Source organism: Takifugu rubripes, chromosome 15, assembly GCF_901000725.2.
Source record: "Takifugu rubripes chromosome 15, fTakRub1.2, whole genome shotgun sequence".
Taxonomy (NCBI): Eukaryota; Metazoa; Chordata; class Actinopteri; order Tetraodontiformes; family Tetraodontidae; genus Takifugu; species Takifugu rubripes.
The window spans coordinates 10,000,748-10,018,472 of record NC_042299.1 but is presented as its reverse complement, the minus strand read 5'-3'; the positions used below and the strand labels follow the sequence as shown (position 1 = coordinate 10,018,472).

The 17,725-nt window shown below is 46.7% G+C and overlaps 2 protein-coding genes across 2 annotated transcripts; both read left to right on the top strand.

The window, feature by feature from the left end:
* Positions 1-7,021: 7,021 nt before the first annotated feature.
* On the top strand, positions 7,022-11,891 carry vdac1 (voltage-dependent anion channel 1). Its single transcript, XM_003970975.3, has 9 exons — positions 7,022-7,139; positions 8,595-8,664; positions 9,234-9,283; positions 9,498-9,650; positions 9,764-9,816; positions 9,886-10,113; positions 10,590-10,740; positions 10,840-10,897; positions 10,992-11,891. The coding sequence occupies exons 2-9, from the start codon at positions 8,598-8,600 to the stop codon at positions 11,081-11,083; spliced, it is 852 nt and encodes a 283-aa protein (XP_003971024.1). The 5' UTR covers positions 7,022-7,139; positions 8,595-8,597; the 3' UTR covers positions 11,084-11,891.
* Positions 11,892-12,030: 139 nt separating this feature from the next.
* c15h5orf15 (chromosome 15 C5orf15 homolog) lies at positions 12,031-15,248 on the top strand. Its single transcript, XM_003970974.3, has 3 exons — positions 12,031-12,200; positions 13,198-13,964; positions 14,069-15,248. The coding sequence occupies exons 1-3, from the start codon at positions 12,035-12,037 to the stop codon at positions 14,201-14,203; spliced, it is 1,068 nt and encodes a 355-aa protein (XP_003971023.3). The 5' UTR covers positions 12,031-12,034; the 3' UTR covers positions 14,204-15,248.
* Positions 15,249-17,725: the final 2,477 nt, after the last annotated feature.

The window sequence follows — 17,725 nt, the reverse complement described above, 5'->3', positions numbered from 1 at the left end:
GTTGAATACCCTTAATGAGTCAGCGCTGGAGGCCCAGTAAAAAAGCACCGTAGCGCTAAAGCTTAGCGTGGGGGTGGGGGGGTCAATGTCGGAGGCTGGAGCTGCCGGTGAAGGTGTGACATGAGGATCAAGGTGGAGAAGCAGCGAGCGAAGATGGAAGGTTTCCAAGATCTCCCGCCTGAGCCGCAGGACGCAGAAGAGAGCGAGCTCGTGGCGTTAGCTCGTGGCGCTAGCTAACGAACTGTAGGTTTGCAAAAAGGCTCCGTTCGGCGGGGTGCTGGGACAGGGGCGGGCTAATTACATTAATCCAAAACAAATAAATGCTTGGCAGCACTTGAAAGGCTGCGGGAAGTGGCTGCATTTGAACTGACTTTTTAGTCTCCAAACCACAAGCTTTGATGGTTTTTTAACTGGGAACACAGACTGGGAGTCCACTGGGGCTTTGCTGGTTCACGCTTCCTGCGTCTTCCACTTCTTACTTGATTGGAGATATAATTGGATGATTTGCCGATCATTGGGTAATGATTTGATCGATCCGATTCTGGAGTTTCTCGTCGCGCTTCCTGCCACGATCCGACTGGAGACGGTAAATCTCGTGTCTGGCTGGCGGATTGTCCACGAACAGATTTTATTAATTTTTAAGATGAGTTGTGTTTTGATGAGCCAAAGTTGTTTGTCCCCTTTTCATTCGCCTTTTTTCTTTATCATAGCAGCATGTGAAACCTTTGTTCTTGACGTCTTTAAAATGCTAACGTGGTATATTTTTGGTACAGACACTTGCAACGCAAACATGCTAACAGTGCATGGTGACCCCCCCCCACCCCATATACTGCAATTCGCTGAAGCAGCCAGAGCTCATGCTCAACCTGAGCGAGCAAGCACTCTACTTTGTGTCGCTGCGTTAACGACAAAGGACGCGGGCCAGGACTGACCCTGAGGGATCCCGTAGGCCGCGGCTGTGAAACAGATTTACGCCAGTGTGAGAAATAAATGCTAACGGAACAGTTCACACCGTATATCATCCATCACTCATGGAACAAACACCCTCCTCCCTGTCAAAGAGCACGCTCGAGGTCGCGGCCATGATGACTTACAGTGATCGAATGTGCCACACATTCCAGTTTGTTCTGGTTTCCCGACTGGGGGAAATTACAGGGGCAAATGCAACAGACGCCGCATTCGCACCATATGCTTGTTATAAACACACACAGCGGCATTATGGATGCTCTGGATTGGAGCGGCGCTAATCCGAACGTGATGTGGAGCTGTTGAAGGTTTGACGAATTTTTTTTTTTAAAACAAAATTTTACGGACAGACAGTTGTGTGAGAAGAGCAACTGACAAGAGGGATTTACCTGTTTTTGTTAGAGTTGCTGTCTGTAAATACAAGTCATAATAAAATGCATATGTTCCACAAGGCTCTGTAAGGACGGGTTTTTCACTTTTGATGAGGAAATATGATTTTTTTTATTTAAAGAGACGATACAAAAAGAAGTTCTTGTTATTTTTGCTCATTACAGTCAATAAGAATTAGCATCATGCTCATGCTAATGTGTTGGATATGACACACAGTATTTGTATAAATCAGGTAAGTATATAATAACTTAGCCAATACAAATGAGACCAGAGATGTCTCGTTTCAACAAATGTGGTAGTTTCCATGGAGGGAATTTTTCACATTTCCCATATTTCCTGATGTCCCTGATTGCACTTTTGTAAATCACATCAAGGCACAATTTTATTTTAACATGGCTGAGAAAAACACAACTTTCCTAAACAACGATGGTGTGCGCCTCCATCCATTGTTTAGACTCCAAAGCGCACGTAGTAATTTTGAGAGACTCAGTTTTCAGACGGATGCCCACCAACAGATTGTTTACTCTACAGAAATGTAAAAACCCTGTTGTAACACACAGTGAGCATTTTAGCCTTTAGCATTTAGCCCCACCTTCTATGCTAAGGGAGAAAATGTGTGAGCTGGAATAATGCTAACTGTTAGCTGTCGTTGATTTCATTGGTTCAGAGATGGTGTTTGAGATATGGATATCATCCATCCATCCATCCATCCATCCATCTTCACTCACACCAAAGGGCGGTTTAGAGTCACCACTCAAGCTAATGTTCGTGTTTTTGAACTAGGAGGAACCTGGAGAACCCGACAGGCACTGGGACAAACACAGGGAAACAAGCCCAGAAACCTCTGACTGTGCTAACAGGACAGCAGTGCACACAACTAAAACCTGACACCAAAATACAGAAGATAAACACAGAAAAACATGCTAAAATGCCCTATAGCCCGGCATCAGTTACACTGGCAATAATGCGTTTTAAGACCTAGCTCAATGTTCTAGCAGCGCTCAGATCAAAGAGCCTGACCTCATGTACCTCGTTTGTGCTTGTGTGTGGCTGGGTGTACGTTAGCGCTGAGGTGGGCCTGGCATTTAGCTTCAACCGACAGCAGAAGAAGAGCGTCTGATGTCTTCAGGCGTCTCTTGGGGTTCCTCACATCTACAGAAGCTGCTCTGTGACTCGCTGGGCACATCCATCGAGAGGGAGTTGCACAACCACGGAACAACCTGTGAACCCATCAACCGCCCCAGTGGAAGATGTCTTCTTACCAGCTGGGGACCACAAAGTGAAGCCCACTCACCCCCCCAAAAAATCAGAAAAACAAATAAAAAAGAATGTAAAGAACCATTTAAGCGTGATTGACCCGCCAGTCACACGGCTGATTAAGAACCCCTAAACTTTCTTGTGCTTTGCTCACGAACGTCACTTTAGTTTGATATTCTGGGGATAAATTCAGAACGTTTTCCTTTGATTCGGTCTGTGCCGCATCTACTGTGTTAAATTTTGCTTGATGATATGAGGATTTCTTCATTAAACCCCAAATACGTGACACTTTTTTTTAATACAAAGTGGAGGAAAGTTTCCACAGGCACCCGATCACATCTGATCCTGTGTCTGTTGTAAATCAGGCGCAGGCAGAACCTCATAAAGAACCAGAGCCCTACCTGCCAGCTAGCGAACATGCTAGTCATCAAAATCGATTAGTGCGGCGGCTCCCCACGCGTATCCCGGGGCACTTTTTTTCTTACAGTATAGAATGCCGTGCTAAGATACCACACCATCCTTTGCCTCCTTTGAAGTCGGCGAGGCACCTGAGGGGAGAGAATGTGGAGAACGGGTTGATTACGGGGCCCTAGTATTCAGCGCACACGCACCGGCGCCGTGAGTCGGAGGAGGCTCCACGTGGCAGTTTGGTAGTTGTGAAGCGCTGGGAGGGCCGCGGCGCTCCTCTGTGTGCCAAACTTATGCGGTTTCACATTGTGATCATCAGCAGCAGATGTGGTGCAGAATACCCCCCCCCCCCCCCATGACTGAGTTTACTTGGACTGGTTTTCAGTTGTTTGAATGCCTGGTTCTGTTTGGGTTTAACCAAAGTGGCGCTGTGGGTCAGAGGGGTCAGAGGGGCGGGTTCACTAACGCAGTAACACGTTTAAGCCGGTGTTTGTTTCATTTTATGGATTTAATTTTTTAAAAAAAAATGTCAATACTGAGTTCAGGATCAAGGCCCCAAACGTTAGCGCGTCTGACTCCGGAAGGTTCCCGGTTCAACTCGTACCAGGGTCAAAGGTTCTGGGGTCGGTGGAAAGGCGAACGCCGCGCACAATTGCCGACATCTGTTACACGAAGAAATAGAAAAACGGCGCAAGTTTCTTTTTTTAACGGAGATGTTTAATGTTTAATTTAATTTATTCTATTTTATTTCTTATTTTATTCTATTTTTATTATCTTTAATTGGTTTTTATGTTGTGTAATGGTGGTGGGTAATTTTGTACAGTGCTGTACGTTTCTTTGGGGAGATGCTAATTTCCCTAATGGACACCCCCTAAAGGGATCAATAAAGTACTCTGATTCTGATTGATTCTGATTTAGCATTAACGGATTAGCCTTTGTGTTGATTTCCGTGATGCAACACAAAGGCTAATCACAGAGCAGCTACAGAGGCGGAGGTTTCACCATTGTTTCCACAGAAGAGGAAGAAGAAGCTGCAGGTGGCTGCCTGAGCAACAGTGACTATCAGCTCATCTCTGCCAGGCAGATGCCAAGAACGCGGCTGTTAACCGACTCGAGCTACGAGTCGAGCTTCCTTGGACCCCAAGAGCCAGAGATAACCATCGCTGCATCTGCTGCAGGTACGGCGTGGAACACAGGCGCCCTGACCACAGCTGCCAGGCGACGTTTTCTCACACTCACGACCTCGCAGTCAAAGTTCAGACAGGAAGGACAGAGCTGTCGTTGTTCCAGTCACCTGACCCACATGAAGGGGAGCGAGCACGCGAGAGCGAGAGCGTCAGCGTCAGCGTGGCGCTATTAAAGGGACGTTGGGGGGGGGGGGTGGTGATGTAGATGATGAAGATGATGACGGTCCCACTGTGATTTAGGAGATCACAGAGCAACTACAACAGGGATAAACTAAGCTCAAATAGGCCAAAGTCACAGCTAAAGGCTTGTTTATACATTTTCAGACAAGCGAATGTTCTTTTTTTAAATTCTAAATGAGACATTTCTCCTCCTGCGGTGCTGTTGGAGAGCACCGTGCAGGAACAAGTTGCTCTTCTGTAATAGACAGACAGACTGACGGATCCTTGCAATCAGCAGGCCGGACGATGGAGATTGTGTTGCAGTTTTTCCTGTGAAATGAGTTTGTTTGTTAAAAACAATGAAAGGACGGCGAGGTGGAATCATCTGCGAAGGTTTCCCCTCTGGTGGGTGGTTCCAGCCTGATTGGAAATGGAGCAGTCTGGACCCTGTTTGAACCAGCTAAGAACAGAAACATGATAAACTGCTTTATTTCCCTCGTATGTTCGAGATTATTACATCTGTTTGTGTTTTATTTTAAGGGCTTCGGCGATGCTCGGCCGGCTCGGAACACGTTTTTCTGTTGTCTCGGTGATGCGACTTGCGCTGTTGCTTGAATGCCAGCATTTACCTGTCTTTGAAGCTCTAAACCTTTGATGCTTTGATGGGGCGGAGCTACAGTAGGGATCACGTACAGTGTCCGTCATGGGAAGAGGACGAGCGAGGGACAAACACGGGTGGGATTAAATGTCACTTGTGATCCAAGAACAATAAAGATTCAAACCTCCTAAACAATTAAGTTTAATATGATTTTGTTGGGAATCAAGCTGTTAAATGATTTAATTGAATTGTTAATGTTCCCCAACTCTGCCATCTTTAATTTTAATTGTATTCATTAAACATGTTTTAATGATTTTGCCTTATACACAAGGCAAGAAAGATTTTGATCATTTGAAGAGCAGACATCCCACCCTGCTACAGCTTTTAAGCATTAAACTGGTCTCACCCCAACAGTTACTCATCCATATTTAATATTCAGTTTTAGAAAGTAAACTTCCATTATCAAGTCCTCCCAGCAGGTGAAATGATTATTCCTGGCTCTGGTTTTCTCTCTTAATTAATCTAATAAACTGAAATGTTAATCCCATTCCACAAAGATGTGAGCAAATGCTATTTCATATCTTTATTTGTTTTGCCCGAAGCTCTGAAATGCTGCAAAAAAATGAGTAAGAAAGGAAACTACACACATCTGGATATGTGAAAAAAAAACATAGAAATGGTTTTACCTGTAATGAATCATTTTACTGTATTAAATTTAACAATTTTAAAAGATGAACAAGCAACTTTATTCTACTATCAAAATCCTTTATTTTATGCCTTTAGTTAAAAAACGTACTACATAAAACAATAAATTTGGCTCACAAATAAAAATACCATTTAATAAAATTTAAAAAAGAATGCATGAACAAGATTTAAACTTGCGCAAGCGCTTTTCGATTTTTTCAAAGTATTTTCTAATCAATTTTAGTGAAACTCATAATGTGAAATGAATGATTTTCTCTGGAAGTTTCGCCCGTTTTCCAAAGACTGATATCAACAGCGACACCTGCTGGCTGAATGAGAGACATTAAAAAATAAACTTTTTAATTTTGTTTTAAACTTTATCTTTATCTTTATCTTTACTTTTTTTTTTTTTTTGCCTTACATTAACCGCATATGCTAGTGTAGTGACAGGAAATAGCTGAACCTGCTCCAAATACAAAGAAAAGACAATAAAAACGACACTGAAGGAAGGAAGAGTCTTTAGGTTTTGGCACTGAGCCCTTAACTCGACCACACTGCTGTTTCTGTGAAATCCTGCACACAAAACATGATAATAATCGTAAAAAAACTGCTCTGCAAACACAAATCTCACTATCACATTAAACCCGCGAATAAAGCTTGTATAACTTATTTTTCTTTAGTGAAATTACACACGAAAAAACAAAAGTTCAATAAGTGAAGGACTTTTTTTTATTTTTTTAAATCACATTATTATGGTTATGTTTTTGAAATAATGCTGACAGAATTAGAACTCAAAGATCCATGGAATGAAATGAATATAGAATATTTTATTTCACCTTCAAGATTAATTTAGTTCAATTGAAATATGATGGAGAATCTTCTCATAATGACAGGAAGGGTTCACATGTACATTAATATGTAATTAATACTAGCTCATTAATTTCGGACGGCATTTATAACATAGAAAATATGTCACTTCTGACATGGCATTTTAATAAAACCAATTCGTTCAAAGAATAAGGCATATTAACCGTATTAAACGTGTCATTATACAAAACCCAATATACACATAATTACTATGTACAATTATTACTTTAGTCTAAATAATAAAACATTGTTCTGTGATTTTCATCTTTCACAAATACGCAGTAATTATTATTTTAGTATCCATCAAAATATTCCTCACAATAACAACATTACAAATACATAAATACTTATAACAACTACAAACAAGCTTATTCCACTTCACAGCATCTATGTCGGTCGTGTTTTTCGCGCCCGGTCCAACGTTTCGTTCGTTTTACGACGTAAATCTGACATTTGGTTGAACTATCTTGTCTCGGCTGAGTTGTGCCTCTTTGGAGCTGACACGTGCTTCCCGCGGCTTCCGCACGGCCGCTCGTGCCTACGTGACGTCGCACCACCTCCGTCATCTCTCCTCCCTTTGTGCAGTAGACGAGCCCCTTCTCGGTCAGGACCGGAGCACAGAGGTACGTTACGGATTTATGGCTGTATTACAACCCCGATAAAGTTCTTGTCCCGCGATTCTGCTGCTGCTATAACTCGGTGGACTCCGGCCCCAGGATGCTCGTGGTGTCCGTGTAAAGAATGCATTTTTATCCGGAGTCAGAGATGTTAGGCCTTCTGATCTAAGACAGCTGCTGTTAGCTTAACAGCTAAACTGATGGTGCGGTCGACACTGCGGGGACCGGTCTTCGGTCATTCTACTCGAAGCCGCGGATACATTAATTTGGCTATGATGCAGCCTTTCCTTGTTGGTAATTTGAGCTTTTGTCAGCTGTCAGTATGCCCTGATAGCGAAGTTCCTCGCAGGAGGCACTTGTCCGGGACCACCTTGATAAGGTGCTAATGCTAATGTGCTAGCCGGTGAGGACAGGGAGATGCTGCCTTCACTGCCCTCCTAAACCAAACCGTTTGCTTTTAGCGGCCTGCAGCAGGGAATTTATTTTCAAAGTCTTATTAAATGTCTTGCCTTAAGCTGTCAAATGAACCTGGGACGTAACCAGGTGGGTGCAGAACGATTGAGTTGAACTCCAGATGCGGTATCAAGTGTAATATTCGATTCATGCTTTGGAATCGCTGCACATTTTCAGCAAAATTAACAACAAAATCGCCCCAACACTGGACATCTCATTGACCAGAGCTCCTAGGCTGTTCCACTCCTATGCCCTTTGTCATTTGACCTTTCATTCTTGGTAACAGCCATGATCTGTCCATTCAGTGAAGGTGTTGATGTGCACATGAACGCCCAGATGTGCTATTTGTGAGTGGGTGGACAGGTCCTGCAGATGGGGGACATTAGTCCACTTCCTGCCCATGTGCTGCGCTGCGGCCACAATGCTCCCACCAGTGCTGGGGTTAGAGGACAGCCCCGGGGTGCATTGCTCATGGTTGACAGGACCCAAGCGTGGACGCGGGGACCCTCCCGGACCTTGTGCACAGGATTCCACTGCAGCAGAGATGTTGGTCATGTTAAATGAGGCTCCCCTTTAACTCACTTTATGTTTAATGTGATAAAACTTCCTTTATTCCTTTAACTTACAGTGTTAGTGTTTTGCAACGGCGCCGCAGGCGTTTGGGAATGTAAAGCCCCGATGCCATTATTCCCCCAGCAAACTGTTTAAATTCCTTCTCTATCTCCTGCAAACTGTTTGACAACTGCCGGGATGTTGAAAAGTGGCACATTTTCTTTATTCGGATGATGAAATCTGACTTTCCCAACAGGCAAATAAAAGATAAAGAAATGCACGTATCCTGTTAGAGTTCTAACTCCGCGGCGTCCATCTGTTGCATATTATTAGATCACTATTCTGCCTCTTTTACTGAGTGTTTTATCTGTGGGGGAAAAAACCAAACCCTATAATGTAAGACGGATTTAGATTTCTTGTATTTTGTACCATGATCATCCCTGTTTCTATATGCAGATCATGGCTGTACCTCCCACCTATATTGACCTTGGAAAGTCAGCCAAGGATGTCTTTAACAAAGGATACGGTAAGCAATAAACAGCGGGATATATCAGGACTGTGACTGGCGCTGCATAACAGAGAAACAGCAGCGTGAACTCCACCTTAAAGCCTTCAAATCGGGTGTTTCTATAGATTTTATTGCGTTAGGGGGCTCCCTCTATTGTTGCCTTTGTTGTGTTGGGAAACGGAGCGATCCTGATCATATTTTGCAGGATTTAATGCATCGCGTGCTCCCAAAGCCCGTGCAAACCTACAAAGGACACAGTGTTCCCTCTAAAACCCAATAAAAGTCTGCGCTCCAGAGCTGGACACTGCTGAGCTTGTCGTTAGACTGAATGTCATGTTTGTGGACATACAAGCGCTGCCAGCTGATGCCTGGTTCATTCAGACGTCAGCTGAAGTCCTGATGTGCCGCAGAGATGCTACGATTTAGCCTCAACTGTCTGAGTTCATTCTGATTCTAGTAACTAACTAATTCTAGTTAATTCTGCCCCTCACTGCACATGAACGGGAAGTTTGCTTTGGATCAGAAAGGGCCTAAATAGCACATTTATCTGTCACGTTTTCGTTGTAATAATGATTCTGTTTTTTTAGGTTTTGGGCTGATCAAGCTGGACTTGAAGACAAAGTCTGAGAACGGCCTGGTGAGTTGTTGACAGGCGTCACTGTCATGTGGGACTACAGCCGTCATGTCTTAAGAGACGCCCGGCTGATCATTAGGAGGTGGGTTCTGATCCCCTAAAGCCCTGCCAGGACATCTGCTGCTGCCCGGGGACGCATTCCTGCTTTAGCTGCTCTTTAACGTGTTACCGTGGTTACCTGAATGGGCCGTCTCTCACCCGCATCTGTCACCCGCAGGAGTTCACCAGCACGGGCTCTGCCAACACCGAGACCAGTAAGGTGTCCGGATCCCTGGAGACTAAGTACAAGTGGGCGGAGCATGGACTCACCTTCACGGAAAAGTGGAACACCGACAACACCCTGGGGACCGAGATCACCCTGGAAGACCAGGTAGGGGGGCGGATTTCATTTCTTTGGATTTCTCCGGGATTCTTCTGCAGCCTGGAAGTTTAGTTTGACAAAGTGGTTGTAATCGTTTCTCCTTTTTTCCCCCTCGTGTTCAGTTGACCAAGGGGCTGAAGCTGACCTTCGATTCCTCCTTCTCTCCAAACACTGGGTAAGAACAGATTTAGATGGATTCGCTGGTCCACCATCAGACCTTTACTGACTATCAACCGCCCCCCAGCAAGAAGAGCGGCAAGATCAAGACGGCCTACAAGTGCGACCACCTCAACCTGGGCTGCGACGTCAACTACGACATCAACGGCACGGCCATCCACGGAGCCGCCGTGGTGGGCTACGAGGGCTGGCTGGCCGGGTACCAGATGACCTTCGAGGCCGGCAGGAACAGGGTCACTCAGAGCAACTTCGCCGTGGGGTACAAGACGGACGAGTTCCAGCTGCACACGAACGTGTACGTACACAGACGGAGGCTGAGCTCGTTCTGGAGACGCTGCCACCTAAAACGTGATGGAAAAGTCTAGGACGGAGTGAAAGTAGAGTGTCTTCCCGGCCAGGCACAGACGGAAGCCTTTAAATCGTTAGCGCGACCTTGGCCGGCTGAATAACTCGCTGGCCTTTGACAGGCAGCCAGGCGCACAGGTGCCTGGCTGTTATTTTTACATGCAGGTGATTGGATTTAGCCTAACGTAGGCGAGGTTGGAGTGGTTGGCAGACACGGCCAAGCAGCTGTGAGATCCAGATGGAGTCAGACGCTAGCAGAGGGGAGCTGTGGTCAGGGTTAGCGGGGAGCCTACAGCTGGAGAGGGGAGGCAGGGGTCGGGGGGGGACGGTCAGTCAGGACCTACCCTTGGTGAACCCAGCTCAGCCACAAGCTCCGGTTCATGTTTCTGCCACCTTCACAGTGGAAATGTCCTGTTTTTCCCTCAGAAACGACGGTACCGAGTTCGGCGGTTCCATCTACCAGAAGGTCAACGAGCAGCTGGAGACGGCTGTCAACCTGGCGTGGACCGCTGGAAACAGCAACACCCGCTTTGGCATCGCCGCCAAGTACCAGATTGATCCCGATGCGTCCTTCTCCGTAAGTTTAACGTGTGCGGAAGCAATTAAAACGGCGGTAATTTGAGCCGTCCTCACTGAAAATGGACGATTAATGAATCTGTGGATCATCTTCGTTCAGGCCAAGGTGAACAACTCCAGCCTGGTGGGCCTGGGCTACACTCAGACTCTCAAGCCAGGTGAGTCCTTCGTGTGCACGTTAAAGATCGACAATAACGAGTCCTCGTTGAAGACGTGACGGCTGTCCCGATCCTGACATGTGCCTTCCTGCAGGAATCAAGCTGACTCTGTCCGCTCTCCTCGACGGCAAGAACATCAACGCCGGCGGCCACAAGATCGGCCTCGGCCTGGAGTTCCAGGCATAGAGAATAGGAACACACCCTCCCAGTCCCCCCACACACACACACACTCACATTCCCCAGCCAAATATTTAATACTTAGTCTAGCTCTCGCACCTCTGTTCCCTTTGGAAGGTATAATGAGCAACCACTTTTAACTATGGGAACATATTTTGGAGTCTATGGATTTATCTTAAATTATGGAGCCTGCAAGGGAACGGTTGCTTTTGGTGCATTCATGTTGGGAACAATCGTACACGATGCTTTAATTTGTCTCTATTTTAAAGATGGCGGATATGAACCCCCCGAGGGGCCGGATGAGTAGTCTCACCACTACAGGGTGCCGTCGGGTCGCACCAGCTTCAGCACTCCACTCAAATCAAACTGTAAAGAAGTAGCGGTTTTATTTTCATACTCCTGCAACAGAGATCTTTAGAATCTGTCGGGATAATATACAGCGGGAAGGTGCCGGCTGACGGTAGCCCAAAGACACCCCGACCCAGCGTGTACATTCCGTGTTTCACGTCTCACTTGTCTGTGTCTGTGCGAATTGTGTCTTTTGTTACATTTAGCAAAGCTAATGTTGTGCGTTCTTAAATCCACCCGTGAAGTCTTACGAAAAGCAGCGGCGTGTCGGTTCTTGGGAGCAAACGATGGCGTTGGAGACCTCTTTGGTGCGCGGGAGGAGAGCCAGTGGCAGAACTGAGAAAAAGGGATTGAAGATGTGCAGAGGACAGGAAAGGGTAGTCTTCCACCAATGGTTACAGGAGTGATGCTTAGTGTCCTTGAGAGTATTGTTATTGTGAAAATTTAAATAAACAACACCTTGAACCAGCGTCTCCTCTGGCTTCTTCCGGCTCACGACGTCATAAAGCAACACCTAATATTCTATGCGACGTTTTGCTACTTAAACGGTTTTCATAACTATCTGGAGCGTGACCTCTCGTGACCGAGGGACGCTCGTGACGCTCGTGACGCATGACGCCGCACGCGAAGCCACGCCCCTCCCAGGTACGCAACAACATGGCGACGTGTGGGAAAATGGGACGAAGCAGCCGAAGTATTTGCGCTCTTTCTGCGGTTCTTTTCCTCCAGCTGTTAGTGGGCCGCTGCCTGTCGGCTCCCGTGAACACCCAAAGCGGAGGTATGTCACTCTTAACATTCTTAACGCGTCGGACGCGGTGTGTTAGCCGGCCCGCTGGCTAGCGAGTCCTAGCTCTGTTGCTAACGTTAGCCTAGCAATCGGCGTCAAGGGAAGAACGCCTGACGACGCGGGTCGTTCTGTGTCCCAGACAGACCAAAATAACCTAGTGTGTTCACCGACTGATGCGGGGACAGTAGAGTTTCGCTTGATCCGCCTCTTTGGTTTGAACAAACTCGTCATAAGTTGTAAATCCGCGCGATTCCCTGCTCAGATGAAGTTTCCGGACTTAGAACAACCAGCAACACAAACTAAGGAATATAAACAGTCACTTAAAAATGTGTTTAGTGGCAATGAACCGTCTCTTATGGCCCAACTGGGTTAAAACTGGGTGTCCTGGTGCTGGCCTGCGGGCCAGGGGTGGTTTATGGTAGTCTCCAGATATACAGGAGGGGTTTTCCAAGCCTTGCCTGTCGAAATTGTGCCCTTTTACTGTGTCTTTGTAACCTGAGTCACGTTCAGGGTGTGTTCAACCGTCGTTTATTAACGGCTGGTGTCACAAAGGTCTCTTGTGAGCCTGTTCTTGATGCTTGCCCCGGCCTGCACCCATGAATGGGCCCTTTCTTCTGCTCCCGTCCAGCCCCAGCAGCTCTTGCCATCGGCCCTCAGGTGGAATAATGTCGGGCCCTGTTGGTCCAGCAGGCTGCCCGTACAGGAGCAACAACAGCGTCGGGAAAAGAGTCCTAAAAAGATGGCAGAGAATCCGTGGTTTTCTGTTTAGCCTGGACAGATGGTATTTTTCTTAGGGAATCTAAACTTGAACGCGAATACGAGGCCATTTTGAAAGCATTTAGTGCTGTTGAATCCAAGAAAATACTGAATTTGAGCTCTCAGGTATAAACAGGTGCACAGAAGGAGGTGGGTTAATGGTTTTCTTGCTTATCAACGTTTTATTGAACCTTATCTTATAACCTTGGTGCTTTCTTTTTCACTTTGACAGGCCAAACTGTGCAGAGCGTCTCGTCTCAGAATGATACCCCCAAGAGCGGGGAAGCCACACCTCCAGCAGATTCCACACCTGAGCGGGTCACAACTGCGCCGGAGGTCAAGAAGCCTGACGAGGCTGCCGCGGCAACTGCCAAGGAAGTCGAGGCAGTGGTGTCCCCCACAATAAAAGTAGCAGAAAATGAAACGCTTCAGAATGAAATCATTGATGCGGATAAGACAGCAACAACGGTGGAAGCGAAAGAGCCAAAAGGCTCCGATGATGACGGCAAACCAGGTGAGGAACCGGGCGTGACAATAAACCAACCCGCTGTGTCTGGAACCAGTGCAGCCTCCTCTCCGAAGACCCCCTCCGAACCTCCCCCAGACCCAGAAGAACCAGATAACCCCCCACCGGAGGAGAAGGAAACGTCAGATTTGGCCTCCGAACCAGCCAACGCGCTGATCCCATCCACCGTACAGTACACCGACCCGGACCTGCTGACCACCTCCGACAACGGCCAGGAGTCCCCCATTAACCTGGACTACGGAGAGGACGACAACGACTACGACGACGCGTTTGATACAGACGCCACATACATGTCCAACGCAGAGAGCAAAGACCAGAGCAAGAACAGGCTGCCGGAGCCCGACGGGCTGGACTTCAATCGCTACAAGAACAGCTACAGCTCGGAGGACGAGGACTCCCACTTCTTCTTTCATCTGGTCATCCTGGCTTTCCTGGTGGCCATCGTTTACATCACCTACCACAACAAGAGGAAGGTGTGTCCTGACGCAGCTGAGAGGGTGCACTCGGGGCCATTTGTCTCTGTCGCCACGGTTGCGTTCATCTCTTCGATTTCACTCATTCTTCTGCTTCCCTTTAGATCTTCCTCCTGGCCCAGAGCCGGCGCTGGAAAGATGGTCTGTGTTCCCGGAACACGGTGGAGTACCACCGCCTGGACCAGAACGTCAACGAGGCCATGCCGTCCCTGAAGATGACCAGAGACTATATCTTCTGATTCCTGCTGGAGAACGGGTGTGGAGACCCTCAGAGAAGCTGTCGACCTTCCTGCCCCGACAGTCGCTCACAGACGTTGTTGCTTTACAGACTAACTGGAAATCAGGAGTTTTTGGGGTGTAGAATTAATCTTTACTCTGGGCTTATGTTATTCTGATTTACTGTATTATTTAGATGTTCTGTCTTAATAACTAGGGCTTCGGTATATTTGTTCCTCACTGTTCGGGGTCTTCTGTCTGCATCCTGTTGGAGGCTCAGACTGAAATCATAAATTTGCTCTTGATAGTGATAGAAGTTACAGGTCCATGTAACCCAGACTGTGATTTGATGCCTGATTACTGGCACTTTATTGCTTTATAAGTGATAATACAGCAATGTACAATGAGCATATCGATTTTATTCTTAAAGATGTTAAAGGAGACGCTAAACACGCCCGATGCCTTCACTGAACGTACGTAAATCTTAAACACGGGCTGGTTATTCTGCACTTCATGTCGGATGCGTGTCACGTCTGGGAGTTTCACTCAAGCCATTTCAATGAGAAACGCTGTTCGTAGGTCAGGGCTGAATGCGCCGCGATAGAAACAAAATCGGATGGTTCCGGTCCAATTTCATCCATATTTATCCCTTTTTCTCGCTGTCCTCTGATTTTGCTGTGCAGAATTTGTGGCACGAATTATAAATTCTCTTTTTTGTTTGGAAAAAAAAAGTGACTTCGATGAAGTCTTTAGACCAGTTTCTAACCTTTCTTTTGATGACATCCACACATGGACGCCTGGTCCGTTTCCCCTCCCAGTCAGGAATCCTGACCCGTTTCTGTCTCATGCCTTCTGTTCCACTGCCACAATCGCCGCGCTCTCCTCCGCCTGTTGGTGATACTTGTGCGTATTTCAAGTGCACTCTGAACAGAAGACGCCACTTGCACTGTTTCTGGTGTCGTAGCAGCGAAGGCGGCGAGCTGCCCGCGGATCAATGTTGTTTTTGCCATCAGCAGTAGAAGCTGTACAATCCTGTTTTTGCCAATAAAGCACAAGTTGTGTACAAAAGTAGTTCCTGGCTTTTTTAGTCACCGATCAGGAGACAGAAAAGTGGCCTCACTGACGGGATGTTCACAGGTTGGCCACAAGGGGGCGGTGCGCGCCCAGTAATGACGCCTCCAATGGACGCCTGATACCACGTGACTCCCAGGTGCGACGCGCAATGGCTGCTTATTTCCAACGTTACATGGAGCAAAGAGTTGATTTTATAATATCACCTTAATTTCATTGAAATAAATGGAATGATGGTTAATGTGGGGGGACATGTGACACATTCACTCGGAAAGGTTAGCAGTAGTTTCCTGACAGACGACAGGACTTTTAATGAAACGTTACCTGTTCAGAAACACGCACTCGAAGCCCCGCGCACGGAGCTGCTAGAAAGAGGATTAGTCTCACTATTCCCCAACAAAGAAGCTCATAACATTACAGGGAAGTGCCTTACCTGCTGGTTAGCGCTCATTCTGGCAAATCGCCTAAATCACCACACGTTTCGAAGTGAAACGCTTTAAAAGTGGCTGAAGCAATCAAGATTTTTCAGAGGAGATATAATTTCTGCTGAGCACAATTCTGCAGCATTGCGGAGCCCTTAATTCCCCGCAGCGCCTCCTTGCTAAAATAGCCCTTTTTCTTTTGCGCTTTGAACAAACTGGATGTGGAAAACTGCAGAAAGTGAACCGAGGTGAACCTTTTTTTTCTGGTGGCGTATCAGCAGCGGAGAGGAGACTGGGAAATCTGGAAGGTTTGACAAAGGAAGCCCCTTTTCTTAAAGAGCCTCTATCCAGCGCGAAGTGCTGCATGAATCAAAGCAGATAAGAAAAGCCGACTTGGATGTTGTTTGGGGAAAGTTATTCCGAGTTGGTCCATGTAAGAGACATCAGGAAATGAGATCTAAATAAAAAGCTTCATCTGATGAGGGGGAAGATAGCAGCAACAAGGTGTTTTTGAAGGTGTGTGAGGCGGCACGGATCAGAAAAGCTCCTAAATTAACGCTAAAAGCTAAAAATTCTAAGAGGATCTTGATCCAAAACACACAAAGGCGTTCCCGGGTGACAGCGTGACGCGCACAATGAGGAGGTCTCAGCTCATAATTCCATCCTGGAGGAGCTTTTCAGAGCAACAGAAACAGGAAGTCAGGGGATGGAAGCCAGAGGACGCTCCGTCGAGTCCTCACAGTTTGCTGGTCTGTGCTCAGGTCAAGGCCAAAGGTCACGCTCCTGTCTCCACCTGCTTCCTCTTTAATGCCAGAGGTCAAAGGTGATGTCCAGCAGCGTCCCAGGAGAGAGGTGGCAGCTCAGTTATGAAGAGAAAAGTGATGCGATCCAACAGCACCAACTTCCATGTTGGGAAAACACCTGAAGGGGAGTAAATTAGTATCCCTCTGCCTTCGATTCAATCAATGTACATTAAGGTGCCCTTGACCAGGCCGGTCTCATGTAGCCGGTGTGTGTGTGTGTGTGTGTGTGTGTGTGTGTGTGTGTGTGTGTGGCTTTTTAATCAGTCCTGATTGATCGCAGTGTGTGTGGGAGAAGGAAAATGGAAAATATAAATGGAGAGCTGGATGCTGAAGAACAATAACACATGTGGGTGCGCATGTGGAGCCTGGTAAGGACCTGGAATCAAACCCACAACCCGCTGGCTACCATGTTGTCTGCAGGAATACAGCGTGGCTCTTTTTATCCCTTGTAGGCCAAAGCGTCCCAGAAGCCGTCCCGCGTGTCCTTTGTTCAGGTTTTATTATGATTTTCTTTCTCTTTCATCCTGATTCGACTGTGTTTGTGTCCCGGGGTTGACAAAGAACTAAACTTGTCCTCGTCTTCATCTTCTGCTTCACTGCCTCTTTTCTGGCTGCAGAAGACAGAAAAGAGGCTTCGCTGGCAACCCCGGTGCTCTGAGAGAGGGCAGGTAGGCAAAAAGAACTTTTAGCTATTCACTCTTTAGGATCTTTTTGCATTAAAACGTTGATTTCTGCGTCTCATTTCCAGGGTGTTTGGACCAAGTTATAGAAACCCAAACCCGATCCATTAAAAAAGTAATAACAAACACATACAAAACACCTAATACGCAAGCATCAGAATGAGGGTACTGCAGGATTCTTTATTTGGAGGAGAAAAAGCAATCGTTTGAGGTCTTCAAGAACAAGACATCAGAGATACTCCTGCCCCTCCCCGTCACACACACACACACACACACACACACACACACACACACACGGCAGCAGATTACAGCTCTGGTGTTTTAATTTGTCCTACATATTCGCTCCTGCCTGCCATTTAAGTCTTCTTTACGACCCTTGTCCCCATGCGCCGCTCTTTTATTCTGTTGTTTTTTCCACTCTATCAGCCTCTGTCTTCTGTTCTTCCTCATCTGAATCCTTCCCCTACATTAGGGAGTTATTCTATCCATCAAACTGATCCCCCCGCCCACAAAAAAAGAAAGCAGGAGTTTGACTCTGTCTGCCTTCTTGGATCTGAGTGTTTCATCGC